The sequence below is a fragment of the Lampetra planeri genome, chromosome 14 (genome assembly GCF_965212315.1).
Source record: "Lampetra planeri chromosome 14, kcLamPlan1.2.h2, whole genome shotgun sequence".
Classification (NCBI taxonomy): Eukaryota; Metazoa; Chordata; class Hyperoartia; order Petromyzontiformes; family Petromyzontidae; genus Lampetra; species Lampetra planeri.
The window spans coordinates 4114952-4136910 of NC_136120.1; the positions used below are offsets into that span (position 1 = coordinate 4114952).

Genomic DNA, 21959 nt, shown 5'->3' on the forward strand with positions numbered 1-21959 from the left:
ATGGGTACCTTGTTAAATTCCTTGCGAAATTCGACAGCAGGTTATACGTTTTCCATTGATAATAAAACATTGTTTTATTCACCACAAAAGTATTAATTAGTTTCAGGACTATTTTCGTGTAGGTTCATACTCTTAAACTTAGCCATTTTCTTTATTGAAAAAATGGGAGTGTCTGGAAAAAAGAGTTCCACGATATACGACTTCATTTGCCATATGCGTTTAACAACGACAGCACAAGTGGCGTGCAAAAAGCAAACACACACCGGACATTACAATGATGGGCACCTGCATTTTTTTATTTAGAGTAGCATAAATACAATTAAAATAACATTCAAAGACATACAGTATTTACAATTTATTTAACAAGCGTATCCTTTCACCGAGATACAGGCAAGTACACACACGCGCGCGCCAAGTATGTTTAAGAAACACAAACATAAATGAGAAAACGTGCGGCCCTTGTGATCTGTTTGGGACCCAGCTCAAGTCAGCCGGACGTGCTCACCTTTTCGACACAATCTCCTTTTGAACCTTGCAGACATCGCACGACCGAGGCAAGTGAAGATCTGCCCACAGTAACACAGATAAACACCCGGCGAGGAAAGAGAGCGATGTGATTCTGGGAAAAGGAAATAGTAAAATATATTTTTTAAAATCAGTTCACAACTCAATTGCTGATATCAGTTTGTAAAACCATATAAGTTAGTCAGGGGCTTTTATTATTCTTAAATGAAAACAACATTGGCTCATGAAGGTGCATAACCTTGTGTTTAGAATATTTTCTTTAAAAAAAAATCAATTCAATTCAGCAGACACGACTTGTGTTGCACGGGCAGGGTGACGATCTGTTTTGGCGTGTGGTGCATTTTTATGTGGAGAGCAGAGCCAGCTTGATGATAAGCGGTTACCTCCAACTATTAAATATTGGCATCGCGGCTGCGTTATCCTAAAGGGAATGTACAAAAGTTATCTGATAAACTGTGAATTGCGCTTAACAATGGTAGAGAGAGAGAGTGGTGAGCACTGATGTCTATTGAAAAGTGGTGGCAAATGCTATGCAAAGCATCTCCCAGGGGACGATAATATTTATAGTAACAGTAAAGTGTTTTTTCATTGACACTGTGTGGACATCAGTGCCATGGGAACATCAATAGTGAGAGGTTAACACAGCATACATGTACAGGAATATTAGTACTGGTATGAGATTATTATTACAAAAAAGAACATCTTTCATTACTGTATGCTAAAACTTAGCGAAACTCAAAAACTTTAGGGCATGCGTCAGAATCATTTGCGTACACTCGTGTTTTTCCTGCTGGATGGGCTCAAAGCCAAAGCAACGAGATGGTGGACTGAAAATGCAGTCCACAAAAGGAGAGGGTTTAACAATCATACAAAGGCAACAATACACAAGTGCTTTTTTCACGAATGTCTGAAATATGACCATGAGACCCACCAAGAGCATCTCGTCATCAACATAATATTTAGCCGCAATTAATTTCTGTATAACCAAATTAAAGTTGTTTTTAAAGGTTGACCCATGAAATACATCACTGAATGTGTAGTACAATGCTGGATGCAAATATAGCTTTGTCCTCGAATGTTCTTAATATCATCCCACTTCAGGGTACTCAAAATTATGCATCGGGATACATTACCTTATAAAGAGCTATTTCACTGCTAAATTGTTAATTTAAATGCTTTAAATAAATAAAATTTTAATCGTTTACATCTCTGTGAAAGTCAGCGGTTAAAGGAGCCACCATTAAGTGGTTATATATTAAGTATGAGATGTATATGTTGCAATCAGACATAGTCAAGTAAGCTTAGCAATAAATTCCCTAAATTAAATTGAACTAAATGCCATGGATCTATAAATGACTGATGGATAATTATTCACACCAACATTGCGAGTTGCAAAACAAGTGATTATGAATTAGCAAGCAAAACATTCAATAAATATTCAGCTCTGTACAATTAAAACAAGCAGATGCCTCACATAGAGTTGTCTCCTTCGTACAGGGCCGATTCAAATTTCTGAGCTTCAAGATCAAGTGTTCTCGACGGCAGTGGCGATTCACCCACCGACAATGGCCACGACGACGACTTAAGAGATGGATTGAAGCGGTGGGTGGCCAGTTGGTTCAGGAGGTGAACGCTAAGTCCATTAAAAGCACCTGAGCCAGCACCAATTAGAACCCGAACTGTCACCCATGAATAAATCCAGGTTTTTATACATGTATTTTTTTATACATACAAAACATCCGGTTGGCAATATTTGCACAATTTATTACAAATCAATAGATGTTTGAAAGATACGAGTGACCAATGAATAACGATCGCAAAATAAGACTTGAAAATGCGCTTGAGCCATCGTTATCCAAATTTCAACATTATGCATCCCGCATCCTTCTCAACTAATAACATCGTACACTTTTACGTTTCATAGTGTACACACAGGAGGCATTCACTGCTTAGAATGCACAACCAATATAAACAGTATTCCTGATATTAGTGGGTTTTAATTTTATTTGGCTTAACGCACGTATGCCGTAAGAACTTTACGCAAAACCCATTATCATAAGCGCTTGGGATAAAAATGGCATAAAATAACCAACAGCCTCTTGACAAGACTCTTAATCTTTGAAGCTGTAGCTCTGTCGAACAAAACTCAATGAGATTCACAAGGGTTTAAAATAAAAAAACGAGGTAATAAAAAGACATACATTAATAGAATGGCAGTGATGTTTTGCACAATCCTCATCATACAGCTTAACCCAAGCCAGCAAAACAGTGAAGTGTGCAACAATGTCAACGTGACCCTCTGACCCTTGGGGCTCACATTGGTTCCATGTTAATGTGGGACAACCTGGAAAGTTGTCTTTAGGGTGAACACTCCAAATGAGCTCCATCAATCCTGCTTGGCTTAAAATCGTGGGCATGAATTTCCCGCTTTGCAAACGAGCTTTACCAGTGCGAGTTTGTTTTATACAATGGTTGTTAGCAATTTGCCCAATGTCAGCACATCCTCGATTATTCCAATTAAGCAAGCGTGACGTGATGGGCGCGTTTAGAGTGCCTCGCACTGACGCCAATGACTTATCTCATCGCGTTACTATGAGAACGCTGGGCGATAACAGGCGAGACAAATTGAAGCTTGTGTCAATAAAAAAACGAAATGGGGATCCAACGCTATGGCATTGTGCACACGTTTACTTTCTCTCTGTCTTCATCTTTACTCGCTCTAGAAATGATTGCTCCACATAATACTGCGTAAGAAATAGGGGTGTAACAATCTCCCCCCTCCCCCGTGAATTGTTACAATTCAGTCATGATTTGAACCAAAAATATTTTTTGGAACGATGCCGTGAATGTTAGTGCCTGCCAGTGACGGTAGAGGTCACATTAACCCATAATATGCAACATATTCCTATGGGGGGGAAAATAAATCCGATTCTTATACACGTGATTCGATGGATGTATCATTAGTTTTAAGACTGGATATTAAGTGATGACTTACTACATCGTTACACTCCAAACACAAATCTCCCTTTCGTTTTAATGTAACTTTCATATATACGTAAATAACCATCTCACTGTAACACTTTCTACTACAATATAAACCTCTCTCCTTGTCTGGAGAACAACTTATCGAAAAGGGAAGCTGAAAAGTGAAGTGGTAAGCGCGCTTGCCACAGAGGCCATTTTCACAAACAAGGTTCGAATCCCACATTCACTTGCTAAGCTGCGCACCAAATTTACCACAGCATGCCACTGGCTGTGTACAGAGGGCATCAGAGAGGATGTGACAGTGGACATTGTGTGCCGTTTTTTTACAGCCAATATCACGAATTTGAAAACGAGTTCCAGTTGAACTACAAATTAGAAGTGATGGTCCAACACTGCTCCAATTACTCAGGATTCACTTGAAAAAAGATAAACGACCCCATTATGAACCTTGTTAAATGAACGATGGTGAATTGTGAATGCAATATACAAAAAAATACTCTGCTTAATTCTGCACGTTCATCAAGTCACACACAATTACTAAAACACACTTTTCTCACCATTACAAGACGACCACTATCCAAACGATCACTTTCAAGCATTTTGCGGTAAAACCCATGAATAACATTGCACGTTCCTGAAAAAATAAAAATGTCTATCTTACACGTTCCTAAGCATTTAATTCCCCTCCCTTAAATTCATCAAATGCCTGTACACTACAAGGTACCATTACATACACCACCATGATCTAATTTGATAAATTGTGGAATGTAGGTTTTAAACCACTGAGACATTGTGAAGATTGTCGCTTTAATAATCCTTTGATTACGCCTTGCCAGGTCTCCTTGAGTCTTACTGGCCTCTCACACATGTACGTTTCATTTAACTCGCCTACGTTAAGAAACTGGGCTTTTTTCCAATCACGCATTCAAACACACTCTGCCAAATAATACACACTAAGCTGAAAAACATTTAATTAGGCCATGAAAAATATCATGGGAGGGAAACAAAACTGCACAGTATTTTTCAAGCATGGCAAAACAAATAAGGTGTGCGTATACTCAACAACCCCATGTCACCAACAGCCTCGTGTAAATACCAACATATAGTATTTTTTTAAGTTGTGTCAAGAGTAAAACAACATCATAAATAGTATGCTGCTTTATCTTTATTTCACTGTCATAATTGTGTTTCGAGATGTTGGGCGTGATGTCAAATATATATAAATAGATGTATGGACTTCTTTCGCACCGTACGTAGCCAACCGTGCTAATCGGAGGCGCGGGCGGAGGGGAAGGACAACACACTAAACACAAAAAGACGTCCTAAAGAAATTACCAAACACGATCAATATAACATTTGGCAGAGGTGGCCAGGTGGCTCAGAGGTTCCAGCGTGGCACCGCTGCGACCTCTCAGATCGAACCGAAGCCACCGCCGGCTATTAAACTGCCCTCTCGAGGGTACTACGCTGATGGTTTCAGCACAGTCGCCAATTGCTGTAAAAAAAAAACGTGATTACATTTGGCACTGCACTTAATTTGGCTCAATTCCAGCTCTAAGAATTAAATAGTGGTTTCACTGTCAAAGCGATTAACATTACCAGCACTGTCCACTTGTGTGTGGGTCAGGGATCACTTGAAGGAATCTCAGTCGTTCTGCAATTTCTGCTTCTGTGGGCTGTTCTCTAACATCGCAGGTTGCACATACTCTGTGAGAGTTGCAAGCGGTTTCTTCACCTCATGACATGACACCGGTTGTACAATGGAGAACAAAAGGGGCAAAACATTACGGCAAATATCGTGCATGTCTTAAGCCTGATGCTGTACGTTTCAATGATTAGTTGACATGTTTACTGTATTCCTCTGCGTGTCCGGTTTCCCCTGGAATATTCTTTTGGTCTCAGTGAGCTCTCATCTGGTATGAATGTTTTAATGTTCTATAAAAAAAAGGGTCATTGCCTGAAACATCGTCAATTATATATTTTGTTCATGTTGAGGCAGTGTTAATGATGAAGGGGTTGAGTTTTTTTGGTATAAAGCAAATGTATAAGCATAGTGGCTACGTTAGGTTGAAGTGGATGCTTGTCATACATTGCACAGCTTTCGCAGGATACTAGAGGGGCCGAATGTCTTTCGCCATAGCGTGTGCCTTTTTTTTTACTACAACTGGTGGAACTTCTACTGGGTAGGCAGGAACGTTACCTTGTTTAACGCAGATTGCACAAGTTTACACACACATTGTTCATCTGCTCCCAGGCTGGGTATGGAGATGACACAATCGGGCAGGGGCATTTTTTTTGTCTGAAACACACGGCACATTGGAAAATAGTGCTGTGTTTTAAATATATACTTTTCAAACAATGGGCAGAACTAATTTCTACTGTTAGTCCTGAGCCAGTGGTAGATATTCCACATTGCTATGGCGGAGACCAGTTAATCCATAGGACAACCACTGAATACGGAACATGAAATTTGTGTTTTAATCTATAAAGCAAAAAGCGTGGTCAAAAAGTCATGAGAATGATATATTAAGAGTAAGCATACACTCACACTTATTTTAAAAATACAGAACAATTTGTATCAAAGGACACATTCAATTACCTGATTTGTTCAGATGGAACTTTAAAATAAGGCAAATATTCAGCAGGAGCAACTCTTTCAATATCTCATTCTCAAAACGTTGACTTCCCCCAATATTTAATATATAGCACACACACGTGTAAACATAATAAACATGTACTGCACGTGCAATATATATTTACGTGTTTGTACATATACATTTAATTCAGACACACAAACTTATATTGCATATATACAAACGGAAATTGTGTGCACTAAATTATGTGCGTGTATGTGTGTGTATATATAATGTACAGCTCATATGAACACGAAAGACACGCAAGAAATGGCCAAGACCACAGAAATATGTGGATGCACAAATACTGTCGGGAAAAAAATATTGACCTATGACAACAAATGCTTCTTCAGCAGAACTCAAGTAAGAAAGCTCGCGGCTCTGCATCCCATTCACGTGTGATGACAATTCCTGCGAGCGAGAAAGTATTTCTGGCTCGCATCTGTCCAACCAAAGATAGGGGCTTGCGCGAATGCCTGCCTGGCTCCGATGCGAATGATGGGAGTCAATATGCAACAGGTCAACTGCCTCGAGTGGTTTTTCAAGTCGAGCGACAATCGGATCAAGTGTTGTGGTCTGCAGAGTTTTTGTGAACAAAAAATAAATAAAATAGACGATTTTAAAAAAGTGGACAACTGCTCTCAAAGCTCAGCTGTGATATGTGCAGAGCGAGCGTGCAACAGTGACGGGGGGGGGGAATGCTGGGAGGAAAAAAAGCCAGCACAAAAGGGCAATTTATTTGTTGCTACTGCCATCGCTCTGCCTTGCAATTGGAAAGGATTTTAAAGGGATTTTATCTTTCAGTAATATTTTACACACATATGTATATTCTTTTTGTTATTGCCACTTTTCCCATTTATTGTAGGGGTGTATCGCAGGCATACAAAATATTTAAATGTGCACGCATGGCCGTAGCTGAAGCTATTATGAGGACAAAAAGCCACATCCCCTTGGGTCTCAACACCCTTGCCACAGCTGCCTATGATGAGAGAGCTGTGGAGCCCCCCCGACATAACCAGACAGCAAGGTGTGCAAGCACGCATGTGGATGCGAGCACGTCTGGTGTGTATGAGTAAATGTGTGTGTGTGTTGATGTGCGTTGAAGCGGTAAAGTGGTCGGTGCACCGTGCTGCTCTCTCGGTAACTAGGGGGGTTTCATTAGCGGTAATTGGTATTTGAACCGGCACAGGTGGGGGAGACTCAGGTGGCCAAGCACACGTGGTGCCGGTACCACGGTCCCTTCGTGTTTTCAATCGTTGTTGGTGCTTGCTAACAGCACTTGCCCTAACGGCCTTCGAGGTGAGAGGAAAAATGCTTGGCCTTTGTGCGTGGATATTAAACTCTTGCACTCTTACTTACAATTTACATGAATGAATTACCGTAGGTTAACTTTAATGTGCAGTAAGGTAATTAAAGGGCAAGCAGTAATCTGAACTTCACATTGCAGTGTTTTACGCATATCAGCATCATTGTCTTAGTATTGGCCTCTAACTCATTGTCAAGCTATTAAGCTGTCACGTATGCAGTTTCTCATGACACCTCGAATGCAATATCTCTAAGTGAATAAACAGACAGGTAAATGAATCTGCACACGCAAACATACATCCAGATACTGTATACTAACACAAATGTGTGTGTATGATAGCTGTTTCTGTACACATGTATATTCGGTGTGTGAGGAGTGGTAGATTAGCGGTTAGCTTGCTGTGCGACGAACCCGGCGACCCGAGTTCGATTCCCGCTCATGGTCCTGGGCCTCCTCCAGGTCGACTCAGCCTTAAATGAGTACCTGTGTAAAAATCACCACTCGGGAGACAAAGGTGGCCGGGCATGGCGTTCGGCCACCCACCCCCTTCGTGTGCCGTGCCGGTCTTCAAAGGTGCTTACTAAGAGCACTTGTTAAGGCTGTACGGGGAATCTTTTCTTTTCCTTTGTATATTCGGTGCAATTGTCTGTGCTGCGTGTTTGCCTGCTGCTCCTCTTCTAAGCTCACTGAAAGTTCACACCCCGAATTATCCGCCAACGTTTGACCTTGGTGGACAAGGCAAGAGAGGCTAGCCATGGCCATGCAACACGCACGAATTTGCTCACTCAACGGACACTCACACCCACAAAACAAACACCCACATCACCACACGAGGGCAGTCGCGCTTGATGTCGCTGCTGGAAAAAAAAAATCTTCTGCCGTTTCTACGGCTTCCGTGATTCCACTCCGCCGAACCACGCCTCTTCCGCACGCCACATCACCACAGTCAAATGTACACTATTCACAGCTCAGCGAAGGGTGGCCCAGGGTCACGGCTTGTGGAATCTGCAAGGGACAGAAAGGAAGGATCCGGTGTGAGAATTTCCGCGATGGGTGTTAAATTGGACATGCGCCGAGCTCATTAGCCGCGATCCCTGGAAATGCATGGCGGTGTGCACCTACATTTTGTTTGCCTGCCCTGGGAGCTGCTGAACCCCAAACACTCAATTGGGAAGCTACCCCCCCTCCACCTCAAGAGTAAATTTAATCCTAATACCTAGGGAATGTGATGCTCTCAATTTTACCACAAGGAGCCTCGGAGTTAATTTGGTTTTGCAATTGCAGTAAATTGGTCTGGCCCAGCTCTGAGGATTAATTTGGCAGATCGACACAAGCAAAAATACAGAAATTGGTATCAAATGTGAGCTGCTAGGTAGAGACCACAGCATTTGTCCATTCTCCTACAACAGCAGTTGCACATCTCGTGTTATGGCCCAAAGGTGGCATGCTAACGCATTGGAGAATATTTAAAAGGTCTATCTTATGTGAAAATTAAATATTCTAAATCAAGTTTGAGCCACCTCTACGGGGAGGTTTTAAGTGTGTTTTATCTCTCCCTGTGTGTCTCTGTGTTGTCTCTCTCTGCTTGTGTGTCGATCTTTGTTTCTCCGTGTCTGTGCCTTGTCTCTCTCTCCAAATTTCACACTTAACTTCTAATTTAGCAATCTTTGGAAGAACGTAATCAACCAGGCTATGCGTTAATTGTAGGTTGACCGACTCTCTGTGTTGCATTGCATTTCCAAATTTTACTAAGTTTGTTTTTATTAAGTGTGTTTTCTCTCTCTCTGTGTGTCTCTGTGTTGTCTCTCTAGTATTTCCTGCAGTTTGGTTTCTCTCTCTCTGTGTCTCTGTGTTATCTCTCTCTGCTTATGTGTCTGTCTATCTGTCTCCGTGTCTGTGTTTTGTCTCTCTCTCAAATTTAGCAATCTTTGGAAGAACGTAATCAACCAGCCGACTCTCTGTGTTGTATTGCATTATATTTCTAAGATTACTAGGTTTATTTTCTGTTTCATTTGTACCTGATGATGATTGCTTGTGTTGTAATCGAAACGTCGTATGCTATTATTTAATTTATTTTTTCTTTCTACGTGACTTTACCGAAACAACCAAAGAGTAATTCTACATTCATTTCATCAACACAGCGGCCCACTCTGCGTATACTCAATGAAATGTAGATGAATGTTGTGTTTTATGTAGCTGTTCGAGCTGGGAATGAAATGCAACTCGTCAAATGTGACATCCGGCTTATTACTTTAGAAAAGAGCACAGAACCGGAAGTGTACGCCTCAGCAGTGTGGTGGATTTCGAGTGGGGTGTTGGATGTGACAAGGTTTGGCGATGACTCTCATCGCCAAACCTTACACGACAAGACCTTTGGTGGCAACTCACCTGGTGAGATGCCTGCTCAGTTCATGAACCTCCATCTCAGAGCTCTTAAACTCATTCAACTCCTTGCGGATTGCAGCCTAACACACGCAACAAAGACAAAGAGACATACAGATTGTAGCGATGTAGGCCAAGGAAAATCCACACACAATGTACACTAAACACACATTGATGCACCGCACACATGCATACACACAAAGACAAAGGAACCCCCATGTAGCCTCCATAAACTGTTGGATGGGTGGCCAACACCTTGCCCGGCCGCCTTTCTCTCCCCAGAAGAACACACACACTGCAGCAGGTACTTATTTAAGGCCGAGTTGATCTAAGGTAGCCCCCGGACCGGTTCAAATATCCGCCACTATTATTGGTCGTGAGCGGGAATCGAACTCGGGTCACTTGGTTCAGAGTGAAGTGCGCTAACCACAGGGTTCAATGGCGAGACACACCAACATCCACAATGAGCCCCTGAGCTGCCCAGCCATCTCTCCTTGCCACCGACTCACAATCACGACTGACAACAACCGACTCGCAGGCACCGACTGACAACCATTGTCTTCATTGAATTTGGCATCCAGACCAATAACTTTTTTAAACTGTAATCGCTCCCTTCAAATGACCAAATTCAATTTGCTTTCTTAAAATTGCTGCTTCACAGCAAATATTCTCATAATTCGCAAATTCACTTCACGCGGATTTTTTTTGTTATCGCATTGTTCTACAAGTCAGGTCTGGTAGAGTTGAGTTTTGGATAAAATTGGTAACAGTGATGTTGTGTAAGGCAGTTCTCCTACATTCTTTCTAATGGTTTGCAATGTTTACTGATGCTATTTTATTCTGTAAGTATAATTGCTAAATCTTTCCGAGCAAAGAGTATAGGCGTGTACAGTATGGGATTAGGTTTTATTAATGCAAAGTTATCAAGATGTTTTAGCGTTAAGTGACGGTGTAGTTTTGTGCTGGCTACTTGTTGATGACTGGGGATCCAGCCACAGGTGCTTTAAAGTAATAACAATTTAATTTTACATCACGTCATTCATGCTTATTGCATCCCACAACGCTGCACATTACTGATATGTATGGGCCAAATCCTATTCAAAGTGTTCAATGAAATGCATCGATCTGTGACGTGAGCCTTTAAGGTATCCTCATAGTTTGACTTGCATTACACTCCGTATTTAAATCAAACCTCGACAGCAAATTACAACGTCATATTGTTTTTACACCGGCACAGCGCAGGTATACCCCACGATCGCCCCACCACGACGAGGAGTGTGTAAAACCACCAAACATTACGGACATCAAATGAATGGAGAGTTCTTGACAACTTGTACGGCTTACACAGATCACGGACACTGTTCATGGAGGTTATTAAGCCCTTCAATGCTTTGTCAGTAAACCAACATTTAAATGTCTTCTCAACTGTAACAGGAAACCAACGTAATTTATCGGACAGTGACCTGCACTGGGTCTACCCAAAGGCTCTATCTCCCGTGGGAAACCCCCTCTTTGTCCTCGTCGCTACCTTGTCAGCGGCAGTGAGGCGCGTCCAGGGTTTATCAGCTCGCCGATCGTAATCCTGGGCATCCGCCACCTCCACGTAGTCGTTGAAGCGGATAAGGATCTTTTTTTCTCGCAGCTCCTCCACCGTGGGCCTCTCGCTCAGCTGTGGGTCAAGTTGGAGAGGAGTTTAAGCCGGGGGTGGGGAACCCGCGATCTCGTGGCCCATTTACGACCTCACGTCGTATGACCCATGGCCACAGGTACAACCAGCACGCAAACGGTGTCTCTCCCAAGCGCTCCGATGTGTTCTCGGGTTGTGCCACGCGTCGTTCGGCACGATGTCTGACATTTCGCTCCACATTGCTGAATTCTGAAGAAGCTCTCAGCACGTGAAGCAAAAACGTCGGGCATCGTGCCAGAGAACACGGTACAGCCCAGAAACGCAAATGCAGAGCACGTATGGCACAATCGCGAAAATCTATGCACGTGTGATCTTTATCCATCACTGTGTGCATCTTAGGAAATATTTCGTGTATATGTGTGCTTGCCCGCCAAAGGTAAGTTTGTGTTTTCTTCTGCACTCAATAATGTGACAGTGAGCGCACGGGTGTCGTGAGCATCGCACTAGTCAGGTAACTCGGTGATTAGTCCCGGTGATTTCTGCAGGGCATTTTCATAGAAAAAAATCGGCTGCTAAGTGGACCTCGTTTATCAAAATGATGTCACTTTTTATATTTTTCAGTCCAATTCCAAAATTACCAGAAAATGAATTTTGCAAGATAAAAACTGTCACTGGAGGTGAATGATTATTAATTGTTTTAACCATTAGTTTACATGCCAAACGGCTTTCCTGTGTTAAAATAAACGTTAGGCATAAACAGGCTCTTACCTGATTTCAAACGAAGGATGTGTGTATGTAACTATAACATAGTTACGATAACAAGACATTATTACAAGTCAGATTTGTAGTTTGGCCCAAGTCTTGCTTACTGCGGCTATAATTATTCTCAGTGTAAGTAGTTGGCTTTTATTTATAATTGGGTGAGAGCTCGTGAAATTATCAATTATTTATTTCAGGGGAGACTTGAAGTTAATGCAAGTAGGTAACAAAACAAACTACAGGCTATAATTGTGCTTTCTCTGGATGTAAGTTGTACGTATCTTTCGCACCGTACATAGCCAACGGCTAAATAAATGAAAGTCAAGTTGCTGCTACTTGGCTCACGTGGGATGAGTCGCATTACCTTTCTTGACAGGCGTCGCTTAATCTCCTGTTTTTCTTCCTGTTCCTCTTCTTCATTCTTCACTACAAAAACAACAGCATGTGACAAGCAGGTCCCTGTGTGTGATGCTAGTAATTAAACAGGAGGGATTTGCCATCGGCACCGTGTGATATCAAGGCCACAGCTCATTATCGCGCATTTGCAGGACTGTGTCTTTGCACACTGATGGCAGGAATCCATGGCATTGCAAATTAACTGTAATTCATGCACATAAAAAAAAACATCACGCCAATTTACATACCTGCTAAAACCATTCACAGTGTAATTGTGCAATGAAAATTATCGCATGAGACAAAGGGCTCCTGTAGCCACCCAAACATGACATCATGTCAAGTAGCGGGACCCAGATGATACCACTCAAATGCTTTCGGAGTAATTGCAATTAAATTTCCTTACCACACACTAGAGAGCACACCATCATGTCCTATATATCATGGTTTTATGCGTGTGTTTGATCCAATTTAAATTGACTAATTATCATGTATTTTCCCCCCTAAAAATCACTGGTGACCAGGATGAGAGACCGCCAACACTCGAGAACCAAGTTGAACGTCAGCTTGCCGGCTGGATTTAAACTCAGGATCTCAATGCTGCGGGATCATTGCTCTGAAATGGAAAGCAGCCCTGTGCACCAGCGAGCCAGCTATATATTTCACGATTGAGTTATATTGTAATATATTTAATATTTAAATTACATTTTGCATGAAAAAGCTAATCAGAGGCATACAGCCGATTTAAAGGAATGCACCGTACTTGTAGGCTTGATAGTCCACATGCCATCGTTTGTACGCGTAACAAGCTGCACTTAATGCCACGCAGGAGATATATCTACATTAATTAAATTGGAGCTACTTTCGCGATATTACGCAATGAGTTACGGGTTAAGCAAAAACATTACCCCCACACCCATGTCACGCCCAATCTTCTCCTCCGTTAACATGAATACTATAACCATTCATTAATTAAGTGATTACAGTGTATTCTTACGCTCACGAGAAAGGCATTGATTTGTGTGTGTAAGAATTATTATGTTACAATTGACTTGAATTTTTAAGAAAAACTAATATGACAATCTTGACTTAAAGCTTTCGTGACTGCAGGAATTCTTTGGGTCTTTCGGTAAAGTCACCTGATGACGATTGCTTGTGTTGCGATCGAAACGTCGTGATATTTTTATTTTTATTTTCTATCTACGTGGCTTTACCGAAAGACCCAAAGAATATATGACAATGTTATACATGAATGAGACAGAACGAACAAGAAAAATGCATATGAGGCAGTAAAAAGGAGACAATATTTTGTAATCGAGTTGAAACTGTGAATTTTTACAATGAATTAAATTGCGTGCATAGGGGGTGAATCCCTACGTGCCTAATTATCGCGTTCACAAACCCTCAAATTTATTCTCTGCAGCATCTTCTTGGTTCTTTCGGTAAAGTCACGTAGAAGGGAAATAATAAAATAGTGACTAATCCCATATCTGCATTTCCCATAAATATGCTAAATTCCTCTTGAAATGCAAATTAATTTGTCAAGGCGCTCTTCCCCCTCCAACCCAGCTTAAATATACGCTCCAAGCCTGGGGTGTTTCATTCAAACGCTGTCTTCCCGACAGACCTGTTCTTCACCTGAGGATGGCTGCTTGCGTTGTGGCCGAAACGTCGTGAGAATTATTTTATTATGTTTTATTATTATTATTAGTTTATTATTTCCCTTCTACGTGACTTTACCGAAAGAACCAAGAAGATGAATCCCTGTAGTCACGAAAGCTTTAAATCGAAATCTCTGCAGCATATTTCAGATTTTCTCTTTAAACTCTAAACCATCGATTCCCAACCTTTGGTGGTTCGCGGACCCCTTGTGGTCCGCGAGGCTACTATAATGGGAGGGGGGGGGGGTGTCCGTGGAAAATAAAAATAAAAACATCCTCACCAAGGAAATGTCGTTTCAAATGACTCGTGGCATGTGGTGGTCCACGAAAAGTTTGGTCGTTGGAAAGGTTGAAGGAGGTCAGTCATCTATATCCGTAATTCTTTTATTTATTTATCTGACATTTCCACGGCCAGTGCAAGGGCCTCCACTTGAGGGAGCTCGAGGGTGCCCTTTGAGAGGCTATTTGGCCTACTCTTCCACACTAACCGTACGTCTTTCAAGAGGTAAGATTACCCACTTTCCACCGCACACGACCTGTGGATCTCCTGTTGTGTACGAACCTATTTATACTGCTGGGCGAACAGAGATGGGAGCATTTAAGAAACTTGCAATTTCAAATACCCTTTAGCAATGTAAAATGCCATTTGCCGACTGGTTTTGCCAGCGGTATTCCGTTAAGTTAGTTTCTTTTAAATTCAAAGGAGCTTAACGTTCTATCACTCTCTATAGCGGTGCATTAAATGGGATTTACTGTATCTCCAAATAACATTTCTGAATTCCGCACGGGTGCCGTTATTTTGGGGCAGCTCTCAAAATCCCAGGACACACGTCAAAAGAAACATTGGGACGAGCCAAACGCCGTATCGCTGCGACCAAATTCTCCGCATTTCGTGTGCACTGCGATAGCTGTTTGTTGAGCATTAATTGTTAGCAATGAAAAATACATAAAGTAAATAGCAATACACTGAATAAATAGCACATTTTAATTACTAGACCTCAATGCATCTCAAATGAGCTGATGGACTACAAAGCATAGCTTTTTTTTTTATTTTGTGTAGGGATGAATGGTCAGACTATTGTTTTACCATAATATCGCATAAAAACTTATTGAGTTTATTAAAGTTATTACTTTTTGCATTGACGAGTGCCACCCATTTTCTAGTTCCAGAGGTAAATGGCACTGGACAATTACATCTGCCAGCCCAGCAGCATTGGTTTACCAAGCATGACTCTCTGCTGATGAGACCCTGAAGGTCAAAACAGGTCCAAGTTTTTTGTGTTCAAACGAGTGGTGCTGGCTAATCTTGGTCTGGAAATCTCAAGGGCTGATGGATGTAAAAATATACATTCTATTTTTAAGTGGGTGGACCAAAACATGTATTTGTTTCAAAATACATTTTAAATCATCCAGTTTATGTTGAGTACCACACCAAATCGTAAATCTTGGCGCAGTTTTAAGGTTGTTCATTTTCATGTTAACCCTAAACTGAGCAGGACAAAGCAAACTACAAAACGGTTGAAAATTAAACAGGTGTTCATTTCAACATGACCTGCTGAATCCCCCACCAAAATTCTGCAACAAAGCACTAATTCTAACACTAGGTGTTACCCTTTCTGGCAATAAAACAGCTGTTTTAAGATGTTAAAACACTAAACAGAATCCTCTTTCAATGACTCCTGTCTGCATTAACCACACGTACTTGTGGTGAACATGCAAACAAAAAACATACTCTGATAATACATGCATTGTCTTTGAAACTGATTGGTCCACACCAGAGACAGCTTTCTTTTGAGCCTAGCCTCAAAGTGTAAGACCAAAAATGCCAAAAGGTGAACAGCACAATGAGGACATTTATAGCTCGGGGTGAGCAGTTACAATATGGGACCTTTCTTACCAGTATCAAAATGTAACAATAGGTTTTTACCCTTTCTGTCACTAAAAACAGGTGTTAAGATGTTAAAACACCCAACATAATCCTTTGAAAAAGAAGGAATGAGTAAAACCTATTGTTATATTTTGATACTGGCAAGAACGGTCCCATATTAAAGTACAAATTATTCATCCACCACACTGGAGATGTGCATGGTAGATCGCTGGTGATCGGTGAAGACGTCAGAGATGTGCGTTGAGCCACAGACGCCCCCCAACCCCCCTTGCGCTACTTACGCCGGAGAATATTTCTCTGTTCCAGCTCCTCGGCCGTGGGTCTTTGGCTCAGCCGCCTACACAAGACGCGCGGACACAAGTCACTCATGTCATTTCATCAATACACGTTATTATATGAGGGGGGGGGGGGAACACAACAGTCAAATTGTGGATTTGACAAGCCACCTCCTTTCGAGGTAGCTGTTGTCCAAATCTTAAGGGAAGGTCCACTTCCTCAGTGACCTAATCTGACATTAAACCCCAGCATCTCTTGTGTTGACACGAGTAAGAGACACACGAGAAGTTGATTTTACATCTGCAGAAGGAGCTGCCCTAACCCGTATTTCAGCTGTTCACATCCTGCATGCTGCTATAAAATAAACTCTATACAGTATATTGCATACGTAGGCTGAACTATTATACAGCGGGCCCTGACTTTATAACGTTTTGTTTTCATCAAACAAGTAGGAACACCTAAAACCCATTTAAACTGTACCTATAGCATTTGGTGATCTCCTGCATTCGGAGCAGTGCAAAAGTACAATTCACAAAAATGCAACACATTTTTCAAATGACCCTACCATTCATTTTTTTAAAACATAAAATAGATCACATAGCAATGGCCCTTCTCCATTGTGCATATATTCTACACAGCATCTATACGCAACACAGAAGGGCCGTTGCCTGTTAGCAATCATTTTCCTTTTACGACGGTGTTATTGACGTTATGCATTGAATTTTTTTTTCATTTATAACTTGGACACTTCATAGACAAAAATATTCTACATTCTAAATTCCTCTGCACGCACAGGCGGGCGGCGGGGCAGGGAGTGTTACCTCACATCACCTCCGGTGTTCACACACGGATTGAGCGTCGATGTTGCCTAAGTAGATGCTTACACGTACACCTTTATGAAATATTATATTTTACGCAAACTAACAGGCTACCTGTACACAGGATGTCGGGAAGAGATACAATGGGAGGATCTTCCAAAGTGGGTGGAGCAATGTGAATGAAGAAGGAAGGAGATGTACTGTTCTTGCAACATGGTAGCTGAACGCAGCACGGGTGAGTGTAAAACAGTAAATCTGGTAGAATGAGCCCTTGACACTGGAGGAGCTAACCAAGGCGTGAAGTTCATGGGAACAATGACCGTGGGAGTTGTGATAAATTAACTGGCCGGTGGTGGCTGTGCATGGCTGCAACCCAGCAACTGTAGAGGCAGCGAAGTTTGGTGGATACCACAAAGGTTGATGAACTCCTTCCCCACGGGTGTCCGAGGAGGTGCTAAACCGTAGCTTACCAGAATGCAGTCCAGCAAAGTGTGGACTAATATCACCTGTTCCATTTGTATGGGATAGAGTGTAACCCCCTCGCACACGTGGGTTTCACCCGGGTGCTCGGGATTTCTCCGACATGCAAACACTCATTAATTATCCCATAACATCTGCATGTATAAACGACCGCAGGGATTTGGTAATTATTGCTGCCTTTCCCTGGCTGCCCTTTCCCACTTGTCCGGCTCCCCACGCCTCCGTGTCATTCTCTCTCTTTGAGAGCGAGCGAGTACTGTGCACGTTACAAGTTGACATAACAAAGTGACGAGGGAAGAGACTGAATGAGGGGGCGAGAGTGACTGGAGGAACCCTCCACAGGCAGCAGCAGCAGCAAGTCAGGTCACCTTGGTCTCCCTGGCACGAATGCCGACACCACACCACCTGCTGCCGCACGTTAAGGCCCCCCGTTGACATTGAGGAAGTCCAAACCACGCTCAGATACCAACTACCACCGCAGACTTCGGGGCGCTGGAATTCAGCCCAAGCGGCTGGGCCCAAAGCGCTGGTGGAGTGCTCGCTTGACCACCTTAACGACAAGGCTTTTTTTTGTATAGGGAGCTTGATTAAATGACTCATTAACTCCAATCGCCTGACAGCACATATCACGTCAGCCAAACCGAATATCCTGCTGTAGTCTAGCCAAGGGACCCCCCCCCCTCTCCCCAGGTGCAGCTGTCCCTGTTTAGCATAAGCTGTATATAGCACCCGCCTGCAAAGGGGCATTAGTGTGCCAGTTGGGGAAATTTTTTCTTCGTATTTTTTTTCACAATCAGGTAATAGCAAGTAATGTATCAAATTAGGAAAAATTTGGACCATGACCCCGACCTATTAGTTTTTTGTTTGTTAATAACGACACGACATCTTTAACGTCCACTGTGCAGAAAATGGCAGTTGTTGGGATTGAACCGCAAATCCAAGGGCCAAGCGCGCTAACACTTGGCCATGTCACCATCTTGATTATTTGGCACCGCTATAAACAAAGATCCCCCATATAGACTTTTTTCGGGCAATTGCAATTAGCAAGTATTGATGAAGGTCAACATGGTACAAGAGGGAATGGGTGCCAGCTCCACACGTGGCCGCCTTTATCTCCCCATTGATCATGTATGCCCACCGCACCAGTTACTCATTTAAGGCTGAATCGACCTAGGGGAGGACCAGGACCGGTTCGCATATTTGTCACCAACGTTGGTCTTGCGCGGGAATCGAACGCGCGTTGCCGGGATCATAGCGCAGAGCGCTAACCACCGCGCTACTTCTCTGCACACGTACGGGCACACACACAAGCGCACACGCCTACCTGATGAGTTTTGTGCCGATCTGTTGGCGCATCTCAAGGCGCTGCTCGTCTGTCTGCCGAGGCAGGATGTTCTTTTCCTGCAGCTCCTCCTTGGAGGGCCGGTTGCTCAGCTTGATCGCCAGCGAGTCCTTCCGCATAACCTTAGCAGCCAGGGAACCTTGCTCAACGCAGGAGATGGGGGGCAGGCGACACGTTGGAGGGACAAACGTTTGCTTTACAGCTGAAACTTCAGTGCATCACATGATGAATGTAGATATAGGGCAATGATTGAAGGCATGCCGGGATCAAATGGTGAAATGAAGAAGCGAGCAAGAGCAGCCTGAAGTGCTTCTGGAAAATGTACATTTTATCAGTAGGCCTTTCCGACCAATATTACGATTCTTTTTGAAAATGTAATTTGACAAGGAAAATTAACACACCAATGTGCTTGAATAAGAAATGTATCAAGCCAGTGCATGCCGCCAGCTATGATATATGGATCAAAACATGGGACACTGACGTATGAAATTAAAGAAAATCTGAAAAACGCCCGTGCAAAGGACACAGAGGAATGTGTTCGGAATTACCCCGACAGAAAGAGGAGGACTCGAATCCAGAGCAAAAGCAAACGAGAGACATTGAGACTGCTACGTAAATTCAGGCAGTCCACATCGCTCCAAGGGAAAACGCTTGACGGACGAGATTTGGTGATCGATATGAGAGAGTGACAAGAGAGGATTGGCCACTGCGGGGATGGAACGGCGGTGGGATTAAACCAATGTGGCGTCGCACCACTGTTGAGGAGTGGTGATAACACGGAGAGGCCTCCATCCTAGCGGTGAGTGGTGGACAGTTCGATTTAAAGCTTTCGTGACTGCAGGGATTCATCTTTTTGGTTCTTTCGGTAAAGTCACGTAGAAGGGAAGTAATAAAATAATAAAAATAAAACATAATAAAATAATTCTCACGACCTTTCGGCCACAACGCAAGCAGCCGTCCTCAGGTGAAGACCAGGTCTGTTGGGGAGACAGCGTCTCTCTCTATGGTTGGGAACAATGAAACACCCTTTTTAAAACGAGAGACAGACCTGGTCTTCACCTGAGGACGGCTTCTTGCATTGTGGCCGAAACGTCGTGAGAATTATTTTATTATGTTTTATTTTTATTATTTTATTACTTCCCTTCTACGTGACTTTACCGAAAGAACCAAGAAGATGAGTGGTGGACATTTCGTGGCTAAATGGTGAAGACGATGATCGCGAGAGATATTTAGAGCACGTGGCATTGTGAAACTATGACAAAGCCGACTAAAACCCATCAGAGGGAGTGGATATTTATTGCAGCAGCCTTATTCTCGATCGTCGCTAAAAGGGTCAATATTAGAAAGGTAGGTGAAGAGCATGAGGAATTCCCTTGCATCAAACAGAAAAGGAAAACCAATCTGCTGGTGTGGCCTCACTACGTCTCCACATGTTAATGATTCAAGGCTATCTCTCTCTCTCTATGGTTGGGAACAATGAAACACCCTTTTTAAAACAAGAGACTTTTGATCACATCGGGCTTTTTAAGTGGTTATAAATTAAGGTAGCCAAGCTATCTGTCTTAACAGCAACAGCTCAGAGGCACGTGACAATGTATCAATTCATCTATTCAATTATTTTTTTAGGGTACCGATATATGCGTTCAATCATGCACGTGCAAATTGATGATTTTAAATTTGCATAACTTGCACGCAATGGGCTCACGTGAACCCTGCAGCCACTGAAGGCACTGCATTCACTACGATGGCAAACACATTGACCCTTGATTAGAATCGCGAATCTAGACACGTGACAATTGATCAAACCTTGACATTCCCATTGGCTTTTGTAGCTCGCTAAAAGTAAGAATAAGCCTTTCCCCTGTCGTGATGAACATGTTCGTTGACAAAGTGTTTATTATTTGAGCCAACAATGACTCTGAGTGGACGAAAATCATCGAGCGTAATGAAGACCACGACTACTCTCCACTAAAGACCAATGCATGGTCTCTGACTACGACCAGACGAAACTTACTCGTCTGAACGAAGATGCAGACAAACATAATTTAATCATGTTGACAGAGTCTGCAGTGTACCGGAATATATTACTGAATGCTGAATACATTAAATCCACAGAGAAACACCCATATGTATGTATGTTGAATTGCTTTTGCACTAAACGCAGCCAACCATGCTATTCGGAGCTCTGCTGGTTGTTGTCGACGAGACTAAGACGATAACTAAAGTAAGTAATTCTGACCCGAGTGAACGCTGCTGCCCTGTCGGGGTCTCCACTCACTCTTGACGCGGAGCCGCGTGCCGCCCGGCCCGTCGCCCTCTTCACTGTCCGAGTCCGACTCGGAGTAGGCGTTTTCCTTGTCGCTGTCCTCATCGCAGCCCCCACCCGCGTCGTCGTCATCGTCGTCGTCGTCGTCGCGTCCTCCTCCGGCCGCCGCCGCTGCAGCTGCTGCCATCGCCGCTGCCGCAGCCACCGCAGCGCCACGATGGGCTCTGACGCGGAGCTGCACCGTGGGGACCTCGCTCACCTCCACCCTCGGGACCGCGGCTGGCGCCGACTCTGAGCTGTGGAAGCTGAGATGGGGCGACCGGTGGGGGACAGGGGACATGGAAACGTAGAGGACGGAACGCAGTGCAGGGTTCGATAATTTATGGAACAGCTGTCAATCATAAACGTCAATTGGCAGCAGGCTCAGTGTCAATAAACAACAGTTGTCAATACATTGCAAAGTAAAACAGGTGTCGATCAGCGGTAGCAAAACCAAATGTAAATGCACAACATGTGCTACCGATTTCCTATAAGGGCTCTAATAAATGCCAATGGAAAACATGAGTCAGGGTCAATGCACAATCGGCATCAATCAGTGCCAATTAACAGCAGGTATCA

At 43.0% G+C, this 21959-nt stretch overlaps 1 protein-coding gene across 1 annotated transcript in view; it reads right to left on the reverse strand.

The window, feature by feature from the left end:
- Positions 1-275: 275 nt before the first annotated feature.
- LOC144722319 (phosphatase and actin regulator 1-like) overlaps positions 276-21959 on the reverse strand; it is a 38528-nt gene continuing 16844 nt past the window's right edge. Inside the window, exons 6-12 of the mRNA XM_078600480.1 lie at positions 21354-21646; positions 19058-19214; positions 16441-16496; positions 12582-12643; positions 11360-11500; positions 9838-9914; positions 276-8454 (exon numbers count right to left, since the gene is read on the reverse strand). Coding sequence (XP_078456606.1) covers positions 8439-8454; positions 9838-9914; positions 11360-11500; positions 12582-12643; positions 16441-16496; positions 19058-19214; positions 21354-21646 — 802 coding nt within the window. The 3' untranslated portion in view covers positions 276-8438. The remainder of the gene's footprint in view (positions 8455-9837; positions 9915-11359; positions 11501-12581; positions 12644-16440; positions 16497-19057; positions 19215-21353; positions 21647-21959) is intronic.